The sequence below is a fragment of the Mobula hypostoma genome, chromosome 26, assembly GCF_963921235.1.
Source record: "Mobula hypostoma chromosome 26, sMobHyp1.1, whole genome shotgun sequence".
Taxonomy (NCBI): Eukaryota; Metazoa; Chordata; class Chondrichthyes; order Myliobatiformes; family Myliobatidae; genus Mobula; species Mobula hypostoma.
Window position 1 is genome coordinate 25,596,617 of NC_086122.1, and position 21,988 is coordinate 25,618,604.

The 21,988-nt window shown below is 41.5% G+C and overlaps 1 protein-coding gene across 24 annotated transcripts in view; it reads left to right on the forward strand.

The window, feature by feature from the left end:
* Positions 1-21,988, forward strand: part of macf1a (microtubule actin crosslinking factor 1a) — a 599,766-nt gene that overhangs the window by 511,193 nt on the left and 66,585 nt on the right. For all 24 annotated transcript variants that reach the window (XM_063033725.1, XM_063033724.1, XM_063033713.1 and 21 more), the window contains 14 exons: positions 511-729; positions 2,258-2,461; positions 5,681-5,912; positions 7,043-7,269; positions 8,300-8,422; positions 9,175-9,276; positions 9,367-9,468; positions 10,651-10,824; positions 12,512-12,667; positions 15,356-15,553; positions 15,998-16,126; positions 19,790-19,960; positions 20,436-20,591; positions 21,723-21,929. In XM_063033725.1, the coding sequence (XP_062889795.1) occupies positions 511-729; positions 2,258-2,461; positions 5,681-5,912; positions 7,043-7,269; positions 8,300-8,422; positions 9,175-9,276; positions 9,367-9,468; positions 10,651-10,824; positions 12,512-12,667; positions 15,356-15,553; positions 15,998-16,126; positions 19,790-19,960; positions 20,436-20,591; positions 21,723-21,929 (2,400 nt within the window). The remainder of the gene's footprint in view (positions 1-510; positions 730-2,257; positions 2,462-5,680; positions 5,913-7,042; positions 7,270-8,299; positions 8,423-9,174; positions 9,277-9,366; positions 9,469-10,650; positions 10,825-12,511; positions 12,668-15,355; positions 15,554-15,997; positions 16,127-19,789; positions 19,961-20,435; positions 20,592-21,722; positions 21,930-21,988) is intronic.

Sequence of the window (21,988 nt, forward strand, 5' to 3'; positions counted from 1 at the left end):
TGATATTTTTATAATGATCTTAATGACAATGTCAAGTTTCAAATGCATACATCCATGCATTGAATCGCCTGGGACTGTATTTGCTGGAATTCAGAAGGATTAGAGGAGAGCTGATAGAAACATGTACAATTATGAAAGGGATGGATAAGATAGAGGCAGGAAAGTTGTTAACACTGGTAGGTGAGACTAGAACTAGGAGACATAGCCTCAAGATTTAGGGGAGTAAATTTAGGATGCGATGAGGAGGAACTGTTTTTCCCAAAGAGTGGTGAATCGGTGGAATTCCCTGCCCAGTGAAGCAGTGGAGGCTACCTCGGTAAATATACTTGACAAGGTTGGATAGATTTTTGCATAGTAGGGGAATTAAGGGTTGTGGGGGAAAAGGCTGGAAGGTGGAGATGAGTCCATGGTCAGATCAGCCATGATCTTACTGAATGGCGGAGCAGGGTCAATGGGCCAGATGGCCGACTCCTGCTCCTATATCTGATGTGCATGCACTCTTACTTACAGGAGAAGATGAACTTACTACAGCAGCAATACGAGATGGTCAGTCAGATGAACACTGAAAGGTACTCCCAACTGGAGCGGGCTCAGGTGTTGATTAACCAGTTCTGGGAAACCTATGAAGAGTTGTGTCCTTGGCTTGACGAGACCAGAAGTCTGATAGCACAGCTCCCGCCACCAGCCGTTGACCATGAGATCTTGAAGCAACAGCAGGAAGAAATGAGGGTAAGCACAACACAGGTCAGACCACCGGCCACAAGCGGGACTTCCTGGTGGACAAACATTTTAATTCCCATTCCGACATGTTGTGCCAAGATGAGGCCACCCTCAGGGTGGAGGAGCAACATCTTATATTCTGTCTGGGTACCCTCCAACCTGATGGTATGAATATCAATATCTCCTTCTGGTAAACAAATTCTCCCCCTCCCCATTCCCACTCTGGCCTTTTGCCTCTTCTCACCTGCCTGTTACATCCTCCTGGGTCCCCTCCTCTTCCCCTTTCCCCTTAAGGTCCACTCTCCTCTCCTTTCAGCTTCCGTCTTCTCCAGCCCTTGACCTTTCCCATCTCCCTGGCTTTTTGTTCCCAACCTTTTTGTTCTGGAAACTCCCCCCCCCCCCCCGCCCCCCGCCACAGTCCTGAAGAAGGATCTCGGCCCGAAACGTCGACTATCTATTCATTTCCATAGATGCTGCCTGACCTGCTGAGTTCCTCCAGCATTTTGTGGAGGAAGACATATTGTTGATACATATTCTGGTACACATCAGATTCCCTGCTTTGCTGTTGGCATCAGTAGACCATGTGGGATTGACGCAAGACCAAGAGATCTAAGCTCATTGTTTCCACATATCTATTGTATATGCTTTTCTCTTCAACCAACAGAACAGATGATTTAAATAAGTATTTTGAAAGAGGTTTCCTGGTTATGAACTTGTAGTAATTGGCTCATTCATCAATCTTATGTTATACAAAATGAGTATTATTTATATAAAATTATGAGAATAAGATTCTGTGCTCTCAATAGGCACCAATTCTTGAAGCTGGTCCTTGGTGGAGCCTAGCAATATTGTAGTCATTTTCTGATTTAAATTCCCTTTGAGTCTGGCACATCACTTCCTGGCTAAACCTCACTTTAGTCCTGTTTTTTCTTATTATGCTATAATCTGGTCAGAATGTACTGTGCTGTGCAAAAGTCTCAGGCTAGGGTGCTTGAGACTCGCACAGAGCTGTATCTGTCAACGTGGAACAGAGAGCCAGTTTATAAATCTGGTTTGAGAAAAGGACTTGTGGAATGACGGGGGTGGAGCGCCACAGGAGGGGTGTGGGACAGGTAGTAGAGAAGGAGTGCTAGGGGCTGGGTGGGGGGGGGAGGTGGCATGGGTGCAGACAGACCCACCCCTGACACAAGGCAAGGTTGTTGGATTCCAAGCAATTGGTTTATTGATCGTTACAGAGTGTCTCTCTGGTGCTTCCCATTCCCTTCCCCTTTCCCAACCATGATTCCCCTCTCCCCGTCCCCTTCCCACTCTCAGTCCACAGTAGAGACCCGTAGCAGAATCAGGTTTATCATCACGCACACATGTCATGAAGTTTGTTGGGTTTTTTTTGCGACAGCAGTACATAAGATTACTACAGTTCTGTGCAAATGTCTTCAGTACCCTAGCTATATATATGTGCCTAAGACTCTTGCGCATTATATTGCTTCTGGAATCAGATGCTTTAAGAAACTAAGACCTGTGCATGATTTTACAACAGCAACTCCGTGAATCAATCTCTGAGCACAAGCCTCACATTGATAAGCTAATGAAGATTGGGCCTCAGTTAATGGTATTGAATCCAGATGAGGGTAAAATGGTCCATGAGAAACATACCACGGCAGAAGCCCTCTACACTAAAATAAAACACGATGCACGAGAGAGGGCTTTGGCATTGGATGAAGCAATCTCGCAGTCTGCTCAGGTACGTTCTAGTAAATATTGTTGTATATAATTGAGGTTTTTTTATGGTTGTCTGTCAAAAAGGAATCTTGTGTGTTAGTTTCCCACTGTTGCCACAACCTAGTGTGTTGTGGCATACTAATGTAGGCTTATTATTGTTCAACATCAGTGCTCTTTAAAATTCAGAGAAGCATTCTAGAGCCTTTGTGATTGACTTTAGAACCATCATAGTCGGTAATAAAGTAATTGAAGAGTATGAGCACAAGAGACATGTTTGAGGTATTTGCAGTTTTCTCCCAAATATGTAATAAACTCATTTTCCTGTAAGCTGCATTATACTTGCCTATACTGTGATTGGATAGTCCATTTGTTCCCCTTCAACTGCAGACCCAAGGTGGTGTAGCAGTTACCGCGATGCTCCTACAGGTTGGGGCGTCAGAGTTCGGAGTTCAATTCCGACCCTGTCTGTAATTCCTCCCCGCGAGTGCGTGGGTTTCCTCTGGGTGCTCCGGTTTCCTCCCACGTTCCAAAGACGTACCGGTTAGTAGGTTAATTGGCCATTGTAAAACATCCAGTGATGAAACTGGGGTTGAGCAGGCGGGTGGCTAGGTGGTATGGTTCATTGTGTCCTGCACTTTATCAATAAATAGAGATGTATAGATACTGTGAATATTATACAATTCTATGATAGCTGTTAATATCCATCAGTGGAATGCTTAACGAAGTCAACCATAGTTTGACAGGTTGTTCAGCGTGTCATTCTGACTAGTTATTAATCACAGTGAAAACAACTGAGGAAGTAAGACAATCCAATAGAATAGAAACCACACTATGGCATCCAACTTTCTAGATGTATAGAAGCACTACAACATAACGTTAGTCATGTTTGTAAATCGTAATCATTCCATGTTTGTCCTGTTTAAGACACTCCCGTATGTTATCCCTTCAGTTTTCTCATACTAACATGTCATTTGTTTTCCATTCCGACCACCTCGTGGAATTAAATATTTATTTGCCGACACGTCCTGCCACGTTGTGTTTAATTGTTGTGTTCATCAAATCCACTCATTAGTTTACTGAGGTAAGCAAAACTCCTTGCACACTTGCTACTGCTGCACATAGAGGTTGCTTTCTTGTTATTTTGCTAAAGCTGGCCACTGAATAGCTTTGCCGGAGATGAAAAAACAAAGCCTGTGCGTGTTATAGTTGAATTTGTTCTAAGCAGGTTGCTTATTATTTAACAAATAACTTCAAATTCAACTTCACTTTATTTGGGGCGGCTCGGTAGCATAGTAGTTAGCACAACACTTTACAGTACCAGGGTTCAATTCCCGTCACCTGTAAGGAGTTTGTACATTCTCCCCGTGATGGTGTGGGTTTCCTCAGGCAGCTCAGGTTTCCTCCCACAGTCCAAAGACATACTGGTTAGTGGGTTAATTGGTCATTGTGAATTGTCCTGTGATTAAGCTAGGATTAAATCAGGGGATTGCTGGGTAGTGCAGCTTAAAGGGCCCATTCTGCACGGTATCTCAGTCAATAAATTAGTTAACTTTACATAATAATGCTCTGAACTTCAGAATTTGAGTTATTTCTTCTGTAGCACTGAGTTCAAGAAGGGTCATTCTCATTAAAATTAATGTCTATTGATTTTAATATTCAGTAATTTTTAAAAAATCATTATCTAGACTATTTAAGTCTTTATATTTTTGTTGGAGTGCCAGATTAGTTGGAAATGCCTCTCTCAATAACACTTCAACAAAGCCCTCTGAGAAATAGAATAGAGGTTTCATTTTCACATATCACGCTCATTGACTTTTGAGGTGTGATTGCCTAATTATTGTTGGGTTCTGGACTTTTGTCTGTTTGTAACGTCTACTCAGATTGATTTAAGTTGGGATCTCCTTAGTGGTATGAGAAAGTAAAATCTTCTTCCAAACATATGGATTTAATTTGAACCTGGATTTCAGGGTGAAAGAAAATATTTCAAGGCTGAGCTATTAAAAACACAGACTTTTTTTTTCCCTGAGCTAAATTTTTGTTCAAAATAGTATATGCATTTAAAAGTCCTTTTATGGTTCCCTTATTGGCTATGATTGGGTCAACCGGGGAGTATCGATTGCTTGCCCTGTTGCTCTTAGAATATCAATACATAGAAAGGATCTTTTAAAGTGACAGGCAACATTTGGGAATCAATTCCCTAGTTTTAAATTTGTACATTTTTAGTGTTAAGCGAGAAAAGATCCAGCACTTCTTAGACGATAGTCAGTGTTTTGGGCCGAGACACTTTATCATCAACCAGAAACATCGACTGTTTATTCCCCTCCATAGATGCTACTCTTCTGCTGAGTTGCTCCAGCATTTTATGTGCCCTGCTCCAGTATCCCTTGCTTTAAATCAGATGGTTTGATCCAACGGGTTTATTTAGTTTTTGACTAGTTCAATCAAGCACATATATAAATTAGAGTCCTATAGAAGTATTCTTCTCCAGGAAAGGTGGTCTCTAAAGTTTTTCAATTACATATTATAAATGTCAATGCAGATTATATCTCTGTTGACCCAGTCTTAGTAGATAACAATATGCCAACTACATAATGCTGACTAATTACGAGGCACTGCCCTTGTGCAGATCTGCTGAGGGCAACTTGCTGGCTACAGGTGAATCCGACATCAACAGAAAACCTCCCTGGCATAAATCCCAACACTTGGGATGGCTCTTCCCACGAGGGTAAAAACAAATTGACAACCGTCTAATGTGTATGAACAAAAGCGTTGACAAGAAAATTCCAAAGCTGTTCGTTCTCTTAAAAATTAATGAAAATATAGAAGGAATCTGAAGAGTTAACTGCATTTAAGCTGTTCCAAAACAATTAATTGAACTCAGTCCCTTGCAGCCGTTTGTGTCTTCTCAAAAAATAGCCGAGTCTGTTCTGGCAGTGGGTCAGGGGTCAGGCCACGGAGCATAAGGATTCCCTGATGAATAAGTGCCAGTCGTCTCAGCACGCCTATGTTCACTTATGTGTTTTCGCAAATCCTACACTTGCTGCAGCTTATGGGGAAAGGTCTTGCAGAGCTGCCAGAATTTACCCACACAATCTGCTTGTGTATTTTTTTTCTCTGACAATGCAATATAAAATGAGACTGTTTAATGCTTAACTAGGAATTAGACCCTTTTTAAAATAAATGGCAGTTCTGGGAAAATCTTGAGGCAACACCGGCAACTTGTGTTTTTTGGTTTGTGTAGTTTCACGATAAGATTGACCCAATGCTGGAGTCCCTGGGGCACATTGCTGACCGGGTGCGGATGCCTCCTTCAATACCGGCTGAGGTTGAGAAGATCCGAGAGCACATCAGCGAGAATAAAAACATTGCAATGGAACTCGAGAAACTCCAACCATCTTTTGAAGCTCTTAAACGCCGCGGAGAGGAGCTGATCAGTAGGTCATCTGGAGCAGAGGAGGATCCTGCTGCTAAAGGTATTGAATGAACTTTTATTTCCAGATGTGTGTGTGTGTGTATAAATTGCATGTTTGTTAACTTTGCAGTTACTCCATATATCACTTACCTGATGAGAATAAATGACCTAGCTCCTAGATTTCAAATTATAATGTCCTTGGGAATATTGGGTCCAAATTCCTCTAATCTGTTCTGCATATGTTGAAGGTACTTTATCATAGAGTTTTTCCACAAGACCCGAGTTTTCAGACAGTCTGGTTCCATTTGAGGCCGACTGTAGTGAGTGTGAACAGAATTTGTAATCAAAGTTCGAAGCATTAACTTAGGTCTTCATGATGTTTAGTTGAAGGAACTGTCAGCACGGTCATCTCTGGATAACCACTTATTGGAACCGGTGATGAGGTCATTTGAACATCATTAGCATACATGCTGAAATTGACTTTGTCTTCAAATAATGTTGGGAAAGGACGTGAGAAAGAAGACCAGGGTGGGACCAAGCATAGATCCATGGATGATCCCAAGGGGCAGTGCAAATATGCAAAGGCAATTCTTTGCTAGTAATTCACTAAATACAGCTGGAATGAAACCAAAAGAATTCCCCCTAGGGTTCCCATGTCCCCTTTGTATGGCCCTGGTCCCTGCATTTCCTTTAGGCATATTGGGTTCACTTATTGTGCTACTGTGTCGCATCTTTTTGTTTAAGAAACGTAAGTTAAATGTGTGCAGGAGTATTAATTGAATTATCAGTCCAATGGTCCAGAAAATCTTCCAATCCAGGGCCACCAAATTTCCAAGTGTGGCAGATTAACAGTTTTACGTCCGTTCAGTTGACAAGTGACTTGTCTTGTTTCTGCAAAATCAGCTTTAGCAAACAATTACCAGTTGTTAGGTGTAAAATGTTAAAAACTGCCAATCCTAGAAATCCAGAATAAAAGTAGGAAGCACTCAGCAGATCAGACAACACCTGTGGAAAGGAAACACTGCTGACATAGGCAGATTCTGCCTTGCCTCTTGACTCTTACAGCAATTTCAATTTTTATCTCAGTTGTTAGAATTGTTTTTTTAAAGTTTCATTGTATAATGTAGTTATCCCTGCATGCAGAAATGCCTCCTTAAAAATTCTAATTTTTTCCCCCACTTATAACATTAGCCATTCAGGACAAGTTGAATGAAATGGTATTTTACTGGGAAGATATCAAAGCCCGAGGTGAGGAGAGGGATACTAAGCTTCTCGATGTACTTGACCTTGCTGAGAAGTTCTGGTATGATATGGCTGCCCTGATGACTACCATTAAGGACACACAGGAAATAGTTCGAGACCTGGAGAGTCCTGGTATCGATCCTTCAATCATTAAACAACAACAGGAGGCTGCAGAGGTATGGTTCAAGTGCAGAAAACTACACAGTACAGTTTTGTTATATGAACTTTGATTAACTATATCGAGCATGTTCCATCTATTTATTTAGAACATTGAACAGTAAAGGACCTTCATCCCAGGATGTTATGCCAGCCCTTTAACCTACTCCAAGATCAATCTAACCCTTCCCTCCCACATCGCCCTGCATTTTTCTTTCATCCATGTGACTGTCCAAGAGTCTCCTAAATGCCCCTGATGTATCTTGCCTCTACTACCACCCTGGCAGTGTGTTTTATGCACCTTCCATTCTCTGTGTGTAAAAACCTACCTCTGACATTCCCCCGATACTTTCCTCCAAAATCCTTAAAAAACTAATAAACCCACCACTGTGTGTTGCAAAAAAAAAAAACTCCTTCTGACAACCTCCTTATACTTTCCTCCCAACACCCTGAAATCATTCCCCCTTATATTAGTGATTTCGGCCCTGGGGAAAGTTTCTGGCAGTCCACTCAATGAATGGCTCTATCAACCACCTCCCATCCTCCTCCTTTCCAAAGAGAAAAAGCCCTAGCTTGGTCACCCTAACCACAGAAGACATGCTCTCTTATCCAGGCAGCATCCTGGTAAATCTCTGCCTCCTCATCCTTCCTGTAATGAGATGGCCAGAGCTGAATGCAATATTCTAAGTGTGGTCTCACCAGAGTTTTATAGAGCTGCAGCGTTACCTTGTGGCTCTTGAACTCAATCCCCCGACTAATAAAGGCCAAAACACACCGTATGCCGCCTTAACCTTCCTGTCAACTTGTGCAGAATCTCAGAGACATCTATGAATGTGAATCCCAAGCTGGCCCTGTCTCTCCACACTGCTAAGAGCGGAGGAGCAGGGTGACCTTGGGATTCATTTACCCTGTGCTTTGCCTTTTGTGGATTGAATTCCACCTGTCATTTACCATATTTGTCTTATTTATATCACGTAAATCAATTGATGAATAATAGTCTGGGTAAGACTGAGATTTGCCGATGATTTTGTGAATACCTGCTTATTTCAGACAATCAAAGAGGAGACAGATGGACTTCACGAGGAACTGGAGTTTGTGCGAATCTTGGGAGCAGACCTCATCTTTGCCTGTGGAGAACTGGAAAAACCTGAAGTGAAAAAAAGTATTGATGAGGTAAAATGTTAATAGAAATAATAAGTAATTAAGTGGTAATATATGATCTTAAATGTATTGAAACCAGTTTTATATTTTAAAAAAGCATGTTAAGGAAGGAAGGGTCATTATTTCAACAATTGAATAGACAGAGGGATAGATAGGATAGAAAGAAAAAGTGATTGCCCCAATTCTGCCATTCATTAATATGATCCTTAGACCTTGCTCTTTGACCGCACGCTGTCGGAGCAGTGCTACCAGCATAATCAAGGACACGACCCACCCAGCCAACAGACTTTTCGTCCTTCTTCCCTCTGGGAGAAGGCTCAGGAGCTTGAAGACTCGTACGGCCAGATTTGGGAACAGCTTCTTTCCAACTGTGATAAGACTGCTGAACGGATCCTGACCCGGATCTGGGCCGTACCCTCCAAATATCCAGACCTGCCTCTCAGTTCTTTGCACTACCTTACTTCCCATTTTTCTATTTTCTATTTATGATTTATAATTTAAATTTTTAATATTTACTAATGTTAACTATTTTTAATATTTATGATATTTAATATTTGTAATCCAGGGAGTGTGAAGCACAGAATCAAATATCGATGTGATGATTGTACATTCTAGTACCAATTGTTTGGCGACAATAAAGTATAAAGATGTGGTCATCTGGCTGAATATCTCTTTCCATAGTTTAGTGCACGTTAGAACGTTTGTCTGCAGTAAAAGCGCCCGAATGGTGTTGCCATTCTTATTGTTTCATTTACTGTTTCTAGCTCAATAATACCTGGGATAACCTGAACAAAACCTGGAAGGAGCGAATGGACAGACTGGAAGAAGCCATGCAAGCAGCTGTCCAATACCAAGATGCACTGCAAGTAAGGGATGCTTTGCATAAAATCTAATCGTTTGCAAATATGGTATTAATATCGGCGATGGTTCCTAATTTGCTTGTTGTGACTTCTTAGGCAATGTTCGACTGGCTGGATAACACAGTAATAAAACTGGGTGAAATGTCTCCAGTTGGCACAGATATCAGCACTGTCAAGCAGCAAATAAACGAAATGAAGGTGGGTAAATCTTGCAACAGGATCTTGCTGAACAAGCCCAAATCTTTTTTTTAAAAAAAGCATGAAAAGATAAAATTATAATATCTCAGCACTTCTGCTTTTCCTCTGCGACAAGCACAAAATGCTGGAGGGTCTCATAAGGTAGATCTGTGTAAGGGAATAAACAGCTGATATTTTTCCTTTGATTTCTTCAACTATTTTGTAATAGTTTTGATTTGAAATGAGTACTCCATTTATATATATCTTTACTCCATAAAGATAACTTGTTAAAAGATTTAATTATTTAGCTCTGAATGGTTGAAACATGAGGAGCCAGGACTGTGCTGATTTTGGCCTACTTCCCTTAGGAAGTAGCAATGTCATTATTATTGATTGTGTTAAAGAAGAAAGTGCCAACAAGAATAGAGTCAGGCTCACAAGGCTAGTTCCTTCACTTCAGTGGCTTTTACAGATCTGTGAGCTAGAACGGATGGTATGACTTTGGGCTCTTAAGGCTTTGTTCGGGTTACCACGGAGTGACCAACTTTTATCAGAGTCAGGTTTAATATCACCGGCATATGTTGTGAAATTTGTTGTCTCTACTGCAGCAGTACAATGCAATACATAATAGAAAAAAAACATGAAATGCAGTAAGAATATATATGTATTAAATAGTTAAATAAGGAGTGCAAAGTAGAAATAAAAAAACTGGTGAGGTAGTCCATTCAGAAATCTGATGGTGGGGGAGTGGGGAAGAAGTTGTTCCTGAATTGCTGAGTGTGTGCCTTCTGGCTTCTGTACCTCCTCCTGGATGGTAGCAGTGAGAACAAGGCATGACCTGGGTGATGGGGGTCCCAAATGATGGACGCTGCCTTTCGAGGCATCGCTCCTTGAAATTGTCCTGGATACTACAGAGGCTAGTGGCCGTGATGGAGCTGACTAAGTTTACAACTCTCTGCAGCTTATTTCAATTCTGTGCAGTAGCCACCACCAGCCACCCCCGAATACTGTATGGTAATGCAGCCAGTTAGAATGCTCTCCACGGTACATCTGTATCCAGCAACTTAAGAAAGAATAAGGGAAAACATCTGTGGAAGAAAAGTAGGAAAGGAATCTAATCACTATGATTTTAAGATTTGTGCATGAAATGAATTTGCTATTCTGGATGTCATGTAATGTTCCCACTATGTGTGCATGCCACAGGAATTTAAAATGGAGGTGTACCAGCAGCAAATAGAGATGGAAAAACTTAACCACCAGGGGGAGCTCCTACTGAAGAAAGCCTCAGATGAGACTGACCAAGACATAATTCAACAGCCACTCAATGAACTCCAGCATCTCTGGGAAGATCTGGGAGAGAAGATCATTAACAGACAGGTACAAAATCCCCAGGCACTGTTTTTCATGTATTGATCATCTACACGCATTGCCATCATACAAGCCACAAAACTGGTATCTGGGAAAGAATATTTGAAAGGAAGTGGTCAGTGGCACTTGTCCCGTGGTTTAGTTGCTCACACACAAAGTTTTTGTATCTTGGAGGAGAAATTATTAATTTTGATATTAAATAAAACATCAAACTGATGAAGTTCAATCTTGTAAAGTACTTTATCAAATAATTATGAAGCAGTTTGAAGAGATGCATTTTTCTCTTTTTCTGGTGCTTCCTGATAGTTTTGATCAACAGCTGGTATTCTGACGGAATGGGCGGATTTTGCACAGGCAATGATGGCTTTGCACATTTATTGTCTATAAAGAAAATCTCAAAGTCACTGTCTCTTCAAAGCTGAGTGCTCTTCTGTGGCTTTTTAATGCAAACAAGTGAACTAGCCAGACCTGGAGTAAGTTTGGGATAATTTTGAAGGAGAAGGCTATAATACAGAAATCTTACATTTACTTGAATTTCAACTTATTTAAATCTTACATCCGTCCCACAAAGTGAGGGAGTAAAAGTCTTTGTATTGTGACTCCGTCGCGATGTAGACATGTCAACTGGCTTGTAGAAAGAAGCTGTCCCACAGCCTGTTGGTCCTGGCTTTACTGCTGCGGTACTGTTTGCCAGAAGCAGCTGAAAGTGAGAACTAAATGGGTTTTGATGGCTTATTAATCAATAATTATAGTTTGGCAAACTCTGTGGCTCTAAAAATGGATTTTTAAATGTGTATTTCCTTAAGTGCTTCAGATTACAAGCTTTTTATAATAAGTTTTCTTTTTTAAAATATTAATTATAAAAATGAGCTTTTTGTTAGCTTGCAGCTTGGGGAAATTTTAGCTTGATTGGCACTTGAATCAGGTCAGCAACAGCATAGCTGCTGGAAGTCAAGGATCACCTTGAACTGGTGCTCAGAAAAGAGGAAGTTCTCATCACACACGTAGGTGGATAGATCTGTGTGGGGATCTTTGAGATCAGTAGTTGACCTATTGCTTCATTACTGATCTCAAATTATCATCCTAAGTGCTTACAAATGGGAAATGAGGAGCAAATGAGCTGCTGCAGTTACGTTTCTCGCTCAGTGCAATTGCCAAAAATTGAACATAGTCAAATGTGTGTCATAAACACAAGGGGTTCTGCAAATGCTGGAAATCCAGAGCAGCACACTTAAAATGCCGGAGGAACTCAGCAGGTCGGGTAGCATCTGTGGAGAGGAATAAGTATTTGATGTTTCAGTCCGAGACCCTTCACCAGGACTGGAAAGGAAGGCAGAAGAAACCAGCAAATGGAAGGTGGGCGGGGTGGGGGGGGAGGAGTGCAAGCTGGCGGCTGATAGATGAAAGGAAAATGTGGGTGGATTGGGGAGGGGGGCACTGTTAAATATATGTGCCAGGTTGTCACTTCTCAATCACTGTGATTGGTGCCATAAACATTGGCCCATGCCTTGTTAATGCAAAATATATTGGCTTGGCTGATGAACATTTGAAAATACATTTGAATAATCAGTACTCAGTTTTTTTTCCCTTACTCTGATAAATACATTATATGTCCCAGGTATTTCAGGAAAGTGATTAAGTATTTGTTCTGCCCATTTATGAATTCTGAATGACTGAGCTCACTTTTACTCTGCAGCACAAAGTGGAGGGCGCACTGTTGGCACTGGGTCAGTTTCAACATGCACTGGCTGAACTTATGACCTGGTTGAACCATACTGAGGAGCTCCTGGATGGACAAAGACCAATCACTGGAGACCCAAAGGCCATAGAGATCGAACTGGCAAAACATCACGTAATTGCAATATATTCCTTATACCAAGTGAATTACCTGCTTGCAAAATAGCCATGATGTTATCACAGTTGATGGAGTATATTGTTTGTTTGTTATGGGCCGTGTTGTATGACATGGGCGATCATGGTCTTTCCATGACCATGGTAGTCCATGGAATTTTTTTCTACAGAAGTGGTTTGCCATTGCCTCCTTTTTTCTTTCTCAATTTTTTTATTAGTTTCAACACCAAACACATTACAAAAAGTAAGTACAGAGCAATTGGGATTGTATTAATTGATAATAATTATTATTAAGTTTACAGTCAGGTAAACATCCCAAAATCACACAGAGTAACAATAAAATATATAAAGAGTATACATAAAATACAAAAATATCATTAAAAAAACAGAAAAAGAAAAAAAATCTAAAAAAAAACTAATCTACTCAAACTAAAAGAAAACTAAGGAAAAGAAAAAGGAAAGCAAGGGCTATTATGATTCCACAGATAGAACCAATAGTGTCGCCACTTCCGCTCCTCTCCCCATATATTGGAATCACGAAATAGATTTGGCAAGGGTCAAATTACGTCATGTTGAAGTATTGAATAAATGGTCTCCAAGTCTCATCAAATTTAATAGGTGGGTCAAAAATGACACTTCTAATTTTTTTCTAGAACCATTGTCTCCTTCTGAGCAGCATTTTTACGAGACAGGTGACCCAGCCATTATCAATACTCTTAAGAGGTTGTCTGGCATCAGTGGTCACATAACCAGGTCTTGGGATCTGCACCAGCTGCTCATATGACCGTCCACCACCTGATCCCGTGGCTTCACATGACCCTGATCGGGGTGGGGGGGGGTGGCTAAGCAGGTGCTACACCTTATCCAAGGGTGACCTGCAGGCTAGCGGGGTGAAGGAGTGCCTTACACCTCCTTTGATTGAGAGGTATCTCCACTCCGCCACCCTGATGGAATATATGACAGTTCTTATTAGCTGTTATCAGTAAATGAAGACAGAATGTTAGTTTTTATTTGTGTCTTGTGAAAGTTTATAAAGCTGTAAAAGCTCAGCGTTGCCATCATGTCCACTCAGCAACAACATTCCCTCTAAATTTTTATTTACAGCTGCGCAGACCAACCATTGCTCTGGGTAGGACAATTTTACACAGCCTGAAAACTGCGTGACACTTTAATAGGACATTATATAAAAGAAAATTCCAGCTGCGCAGCAACAAAGGCTATGTAGGCGGGAGCATTTCAGTTCCTGCGCGACTTAGAGGGAACAGTGCTCAGCAAGTAGCAGGCAGCTGATCATGTACAGTGTCAAAATTACTAAAGGGCAAATTGACTTTTTTAGAGATTTTAAGACATGAGCTGAAGAGCGGGAAAGTGTTCATGGCAGCTGAAGATCTGTTTGCTTATAATGCACGCAGGCTTTTTCGACTGAGGTTGGGTGGGGACTGCAACTAGAGGTCATGGGTTAAGGGTGAAAGGTGAACATGAAGGGAAACTTCTTCGTACAGAGGGTCGTCAGAGTGTGGAAAAAGCTGCCAGTGCAAGTGTTGCATGCGAGCTCGATTTCAACGTTTAAGAGAAATTTGGATAGGTACATGGATAGTAGGGGTACAGAGGGCTATGGTCTGGGTGCAGGTCGATGGGACTAGGCAGTTTAAATGGTTCAGCGCAGACTAGATGGGCCGAAGAGCCTATTTATCGACTGTAGTTTTCTATGGCTATGAGTTGAAGAATTGGAGGGTATTCTGAAGTTCAGATTAAGGACAGTAAGGGGAGGCTCTGTGTAAGTTAACAGAGCCAATTATACTGAATTTGGCTTTCTGGTGTTCAATTATGTGGTTGAAGTTTAAACAATATGTTGAAGGATAAGATGTTAGTAGTAAAAGACAACAGTTTGTCTTGGATTGTGATTTGGTAGAGGTGGCAGCGGAACATTGAGTGATGAGGGAGCACGAGTTATTCTCTACTTTTTTCCTCATGAGATCTGTTACTTATTTCCTAAAGTGAGTCTTATTTCCTGATATGTGTCTACACTGCCATCATAAAGGTCAATCAGCCGTTACTGCCTGGTTCAGTGCAGCATCCTCTCACAACATATGAAAACTGCAGTGATCTGGCAGGACAACAGAAAGGGCCATTGGCTTCAGTTGACCATCACTGCAGGACTTGTATGTGTCCAGAACAAAGCCGGCGGGAAAAATCGTTAGGACGTTGCCCACCCATCTAACTGCCTTTTCCAGAAGCGCCTCTCTGGAAGGTGCTCTAGGGCTAATAAAACAAAAACTTCATGTCATCTTAAAAGTGTCTTCCCACAGGCAGTTAATCTGATCAACCATTCTCATTAGACCTCTACACCCCCCTCTATCTATAACCTCAGTCACGGCACTGCTCTGTAAACACTTCAAACTATTTGTTACACTGCTATTTACATTGTAAACACATGCTGGTATTTATGCACATTTTATTCCATATTTGTAATTCTAACTTTAATTTTATCTAAATCTTTATTCTGTAAAATTGTTGAATGTTTTTTTGTTGCATGTAGCACCAACATGCCACAATAATTTCCAAACACATGTAAATATGTGTGGCATATAAAGATAATCATTGATCCTTAATGTATATATAGGTTTGTTAATATCCAGTTGAATTGGACCGGAATATTTTAGTAACTAGAACATTAATTTTTCCTTAGGTCCTGAAAAATGACGTCCTTGCACATAAATCAACAGTTGACACTGTTAATAAAGCTGGTAATGAACTTCTGGAATCAAGCGCAGGGGAGGATGCCAATAACCTAAAGCATCGACTAGACACCCTGAATCAGAGTTGGCAGAACCTGCTCAGGAAAACTGAAGGGAGAGAGCAGCAACTGGAGGCTGCCCTGCAGCAGGTAAGCAGCGAGGGGGAAGATGTGAGGATGGAGCTTGGTAAAGATTAGCTGTATTTGTCACAGGTACATCGAAGCGTGGAGTGAAATGGCGTCCAGTGCATCCATGACCAACACAGTCCAAGAATGTGCTGCAGCAGCTCGTGAACCCTGATCATTGAACACTGGTGCTGTAACAACATTATATTGAACGCTATGCTACCGTGCTGCACAGAGCAGGAGAATGCTAGAAAGAGGATACCGGTGGATGGGGGATAAAACTTTTAAACTTGACAAGTTCTGACATGACATTGCTTATGATTTATCTAGTCATTAAAAAGAGTTTAATGCTTAAACTGAATTTAAACAATAGATAATCCCTTGTCAATATCGGGGGGATTTTTTTCTGATAAAATAAACATTAACAATCGTTACCAGTTATATTTTTCTTCGGCTCTTATTTCGCAGGCTGAAGGATTTCATAGTGAGATTGACGACTTCTTGCAATGGCTGAGTCGGGTTGAGAATCAATTGGCAGTGTCAAAATCAACTGGAGGTTTACCTGAGACGGCTCGGGAACAGCTCAATGCACACTTGGTAATGATTTTACCTTTCAACTTGACAGTCAAAACATTGATTGAAGTGGAGTCGCTGTAAGTTTTAATGTGGTGGAACTTGATTACACTTTCTCATTTAAGGCATCCAAATGTAGAGTCATTGAGCACAACAGCACAGAGCAGCTGCTTCTGAAGTAGTCCATGCCGAGCTACTATTCTGCCTAGTCCTGTCGACTTGGACCCGGACCATAGTCTTCCATACTTGTACTTATCCAAATTTCCCTTAAGTATTGAAGTTGAACCCACGTGCAGCTCGTTCCACACTCTCACCACCCTCTGAGTGAAGAAGTTCCCCCGTCAGGTTCCCCTAAATCTTTCACCTTTCACATAAAGAGGGTACTCTGAAAGTGTAATCTGAAAGAGTTTCAATGCTGTCAGTTTTGTTTTGAGTAAATCGTGGTGTTTTATCCTGCATTTCCAATCCAACTCCAAGCTGAAACGTCATTCTAGTAGGCTGCGGTGCATTCTTTGTAGTTTCCATTTACAAAAGGGAGGATCAAAATGAAGGCAGAAAAGAGGATGGAGCGCAGAAGCAGAATTAGGCTTGTTTAGTCTTTTGAGTAATTTCTGTCGTACATTGAAATCTTGACTCGTTGGTGGCATAACACAATTTGCCTTTTCTCCTTCGGTTATCAAATTTGCATTCAAAATTAATGTTTGGCTTACTGTAATTTCTGGAAGTGTCTTTCAAATTTTTGGTACCCTCTGCGTATCAAGTATAGAATTTTTTTTTATATTCCTGAAAGACTGGACCTTCGCAGAGATCGAATAATGTAATTCTGGTTTGTGGTAAATCTGCCATTTACAGCGCTGTCCCTTAAGCAGCATCCTAACCAATACTTGCAAAAGGTCTGGGTGAAGTATTTGAAAACAGTGCTGATAGATTTCTTCTACCCCTTTTATGTTGTTAACTTTTGAAGAAATTGTGTTACAGTCATTCTATTATCTTTTAGCTTAGTGTGCTTATTAGATTATGAGGACACGCAGTCCTATTTTATTGTCATTTAGTAATGCATGTATTAAGAAATGATACAACGTTCCTCAGAATGATATCACAGAAACACAAGACAAACCAAGACAAAAAAAAACTGACAAAAACCACATAATTATAACATATAGTTACAACAGTGCGAAGCAATACCGTAATTTGATAAAGAACAGACCATGGACATGGTAAAAAAAAAAGTCTCAAAGTCTCTCGAAAGTCCCATCATCTCACACAGACGGTAGAAGGAAGAGAGACTCTCTTCCTGCCATGAACCTCCAGTGCCGCAAACTTGCCGATGCAAGTTATAGTATTATAGTATTTTTACAAGTTGCATTGAGTTTATTTAGTTTTATTTTTTGAGATACAGTGGGGAGTAGGGCCTTCTGGCCCTTCGAGCCGTACTGTCCAGCAATCCCCCAATTTAACCCTAGCCTAATCATGGGACGATGCACAATGACCAATTAACCTACCAGCCGGTACGTCTTTGGACTGTGGAAGGAAACTGGAGCACCTGGAGGAAACCCACAGGGTCACGGGGAGAACGTACAAACTCCTTACAGACAGCGGCGGGAATTGAACCTGTGTTGCCTGTACTGTAAGGCAGCGGTCCCCAACCACCAAAGCAAAGCATGTGCGAAGAAATGATATGAGTCAGCTGCACCTTTCCTCATTCCCTGTCACGCACTGTTGAACTTGAACATAGGGTTGCCAACTGTCCCGTATTTGCCAGGACATCCTGTATATTGGGCTAAATTGGCTTGTCCCATACGGGACCACCCTTGTCCTGTATTTCCCCCGCTAAGGTAGAGCGTTCCTATGAAACCTTTTGTGCCGAAATGGCGTAAAGCGAAGAAGCAATTACCATTAATTTATATGGGAAAAATTTAATAACCTACCAAATAATACATAAAACCTAAAATAACACTAACATATAGTAAAAGCAGGAATGACATGATAAATACACAGCCTATATAAAGTAGAAATAATGTATGTACAGTGTAGTCGGGAAGATTAAGCCAAAACCAATTTGTGGAAAAAATCGGCACATACACGCATACGCACGTCACGCATGCGCACACAGGTGCCCGCGCAAGGCTTCATGGTCATGGTAGTCTTTCTCGGGGTAAACACAAGTGTCCCGTATTTGACTGCTACTTTTGTCCTTTATTTGGGAGTGAGAAAGTTGGCAATCCTAACTGTAAAAGACATGTTGAGGTGAGTTTAACCCTACTTGAACACCCCCCCCCCAGTTGGCTGGTCCGCAAGAATATTGAAGAATATTGTCAGTATTAAACCAGTTCGCGGTGCAAAAACAGTTGGGGACCCCTGCTGTAAGGCGTTGTGCGAACCACTACACTCCCATGCTGGCTTTGGATCTTGATTAATTCCTAAGTCAAGGACTCGTATAACAAAATCAAAAGCTTGTAAACATATACCAAATGAATGCACAATATCAATCAATGATTTTTAGGTTGAAATTGTGTTGTGTAATCAGTTTATGCCTTTGTATGAAATGTATCCTGGTTTTATATAAATAAAATAGAAGATAATGGCATTTCATTCAGAGACATTAAGGAGTAGTTTGTAGGTTCTCTTAGGCATTTGAATATTTACATTTTAATGAGTTATATGAGTTACAACTTTAATGAGTTATAAGGTTCAAGTTATAAAATTTAATAAATGCCTACGTTGGAACTCTGAAACTAAAACAATGCTACAATGCTATAAAGTCTCAGCAGGTCAAGCAGCATATGTGGAAGGAAAAACAGTCAGTGTTTTAGATCTGCAACTCTTATTAGAACTCTGACAGGGTCAATTCTATAGATGCTGCTTGACATCTGACTTTGTCCAGCATTTTGTGTTTTCTCATGTCTTTCCCCTATATTAGAACTTTGTACTGAAGTAACCATATTCATGATTCAAAACTAAACACACAAAATACTTGAGGCACTCAGCAGGTCAGGCAGCATACAAAGCAAAAGGCACAGAGTTGGTCTTCTGACAAAAGGTCACCACCCTGAAATTAGTCCATTACATCTGTTTACCACCATATTCTGCCATAAATAAGCTATATAGTCATTTCACAAAGTACACATTTTCGCATGGTCCTTTCTATAATAAATACTAAATTCATCATCATTATGTGCCGTGTTGTGTGATGTCATCATTATGAGCCATATTGTATGACATGGGTGATCATGGTCCCATGACCATGACTGTTGGCAATCTTTTCTGCAGAAGTGGTTTGCCATTACCTTCTACTGGGCAGTGCCTTTACGTGACGGGTGACCCCAGCCATTATCAGTACTCTTCAGAGGTTGTCGGGCATCTGTGGTCACATAACCAGGAGCTTGTGATATGCACCAGCTGCTCACATGACCTTCCACCTCCTGCTCCCATGGCTTCAGGTGACCTTGAACCGGGGGGGGGGGGGGGGCTAAGCAGGTGCTACACCTTGCCCAAGGGTGACCTGCAGGCTGGCAAAGGGAAGGAGCACCTTACACCTCCTTTGGCAGACACGTTTCTCCACCCCACCACCCAAAATATTAAAATAACCAAGGTAGAACCTCAGGGGAGCTAGTTTGTGATTAGGATGATAGAAGTAACATTTTAGCTGCCATAATTTCACAGAAATAATCCCCTCTACTTCTGTAGGACCTTTATGGGGAATTCCATGCTCATGAGGAAACGTACAAGAACTTGCACGATAAAGGTCGACTGTTGCTGAGTAGCCGTGATGACGCCTCAGGATCCAATGTTGAACAGTGTGTGGCCTTATTAGAACAGAAATGGCAATCGATGAGCACTAAGATGGAGGAAAGGAAGGTACGATAAGATATAAGATTAGCTTTATTTGTCCCAGGTACGTTGAACCGTACAGTGAAATGCGTCGTTTGCGTCAGATCAAATCGGCGGGGATTGTGCTGGGGGCAGCCTGCAAGTATCGCCGCGCTTCTAGCCCCAACATAGCATGCCCGCAGCTCACTAACACTAACCATACGTCTTCGGACTGTGGGAGGAAATAGGGGCACCTGGAGGAAACCCACGCGGTCACGGGGAGAGCGTATAAACTCCTTACAGACGGCAGCGGGAATCGTACCCCGATCATGAAGCTGGTTCTGTCAAGTGTGCCAGCAGCATTAGCAGTGTCCATTTGTCTGGGAAAAGGGGAATTCTCCATAGTTTCAGCCTGGTGTGTGAAGTCCTTGCCATAAAGGCTGTGTTCACTCCAGGTGTATTAATTTTTTTCTCGGCAATACTTAAGGATTTTACTGAACTTGTCCTGTTTTTCCTATTTCAGACCAAGCTGGAAGAGGCTCTCAATCTCGCAACAGAATTCCAGAATTCTTTACAGGATTTCATTAACTGGCTTACGCAGGCAGAGCAGAGCCTGAACATTGCTGCTCCTCCTAGTCTTATACTCGATACCGTCCTCTTCCAGATGGATGAACACAAGGTATTAAAGTTCTGCATTACATTTGGTGCGAAGGGAACCTCTGCTGACAAACCTACCTGTGGAGTTCTGAAGGGTGGTCACAGAAATCGCCTCACTCAAGGAAATAAGGGATAGCAAGACACTTTCATCTCAGTTCCTTGTATAGGAAGGTGGTGGGTGCACTGATCTTGAGGACTGTTACTGACTCGATAATGCAGAACAGGATATTGTGAGTAGTGAAAACGGTCTTTGATTTAGGAATGACCATGATTTGACCACCTTGAGCATGGGAAAAAGAATGAATTGAATGCCTGGAGGCAGGTGGCCACACGATACTGGGAATAGTAGTGGAGGAGTTCCTAGATAATGGGACTGGGCTGCCTGCTCAAATCCAGGTCTGGTGATTTCTCACTGCTGGAAGTGGGTGTGGGCTCCATTGCTGGGGATCAGTTCTGTGTGACTCATGGGTGTTGTGAACACATACACCAGGGGTTCCCATCCTGGGGTCTATGGACCCCTTGCTTAATGGTATTGGTCCATGGCATGAAAGAGCCTGGGAACCCCTTGGCATACATAAAGTTTGTCCAAGGCTCAGGTTACTGACGTGTCAGTGGCCTCCACTGGGAATCGGGTGGCTCGTTGATATTGAGTACAGGATCAAGATGGCTGTCCTCCCCAATCAGTCAGTAAGCTTCTAGCAATTCAGTACAATTGATTGACGATCGGAAAATATCTAACTTCAGGGCCTTCTGATTGAGTTAGTAGCGAGCAGTCTGTAAATAAAAATGGATGATAACTGTAATAAGCATTTACATAATGTAGGAATTTTTGGGAAGAACTTCGCTTACATTTAAGAATGCAATTCTTTAATAAAAATAATATATAGTTAAGCAAAGTCTTAGTCATCAAGAACTTGATTCCTTAATTTTCAATCTCAGATGTATATTCTGGAAACACGGGTGTCTGTTCCACAGTGAGGAACATGCGATAGTTACACAGCAGTAATGATGGATGGCTTGCATCATCGCTGCCTCCTACCTGAGCTGTAATGTGACCTGAGAATGGAAAGAACTTCACCTAAAGGGCAAAGCAATGGAGATTAGTTTTAATTTATTGGTTCTTGTTTAGCTAATACCTGCTACTGTTTTCCAGATTTTTGCCAATGAAGTGAATTCTCATCGAGATCAAATCATTGACCTGGATAAAACTGGAAATCAGCTGAAGTTCCTCAGCCAGAAACAGGATGTGGTCCTGATAAAGAATCTTCTGTTTAGTGTGCAATCACGCTGGGAGAAAGTGGTGCAGCGCTCTGTTGAGAGAGGAAGGGCGCTCGATGAGGCCAGGAAGCGTGCAAAGCAGGTATACAATATCAAAGAGTCTAGCTTTTCACTTTGCCATTTACCAAAACTGCACGAGGG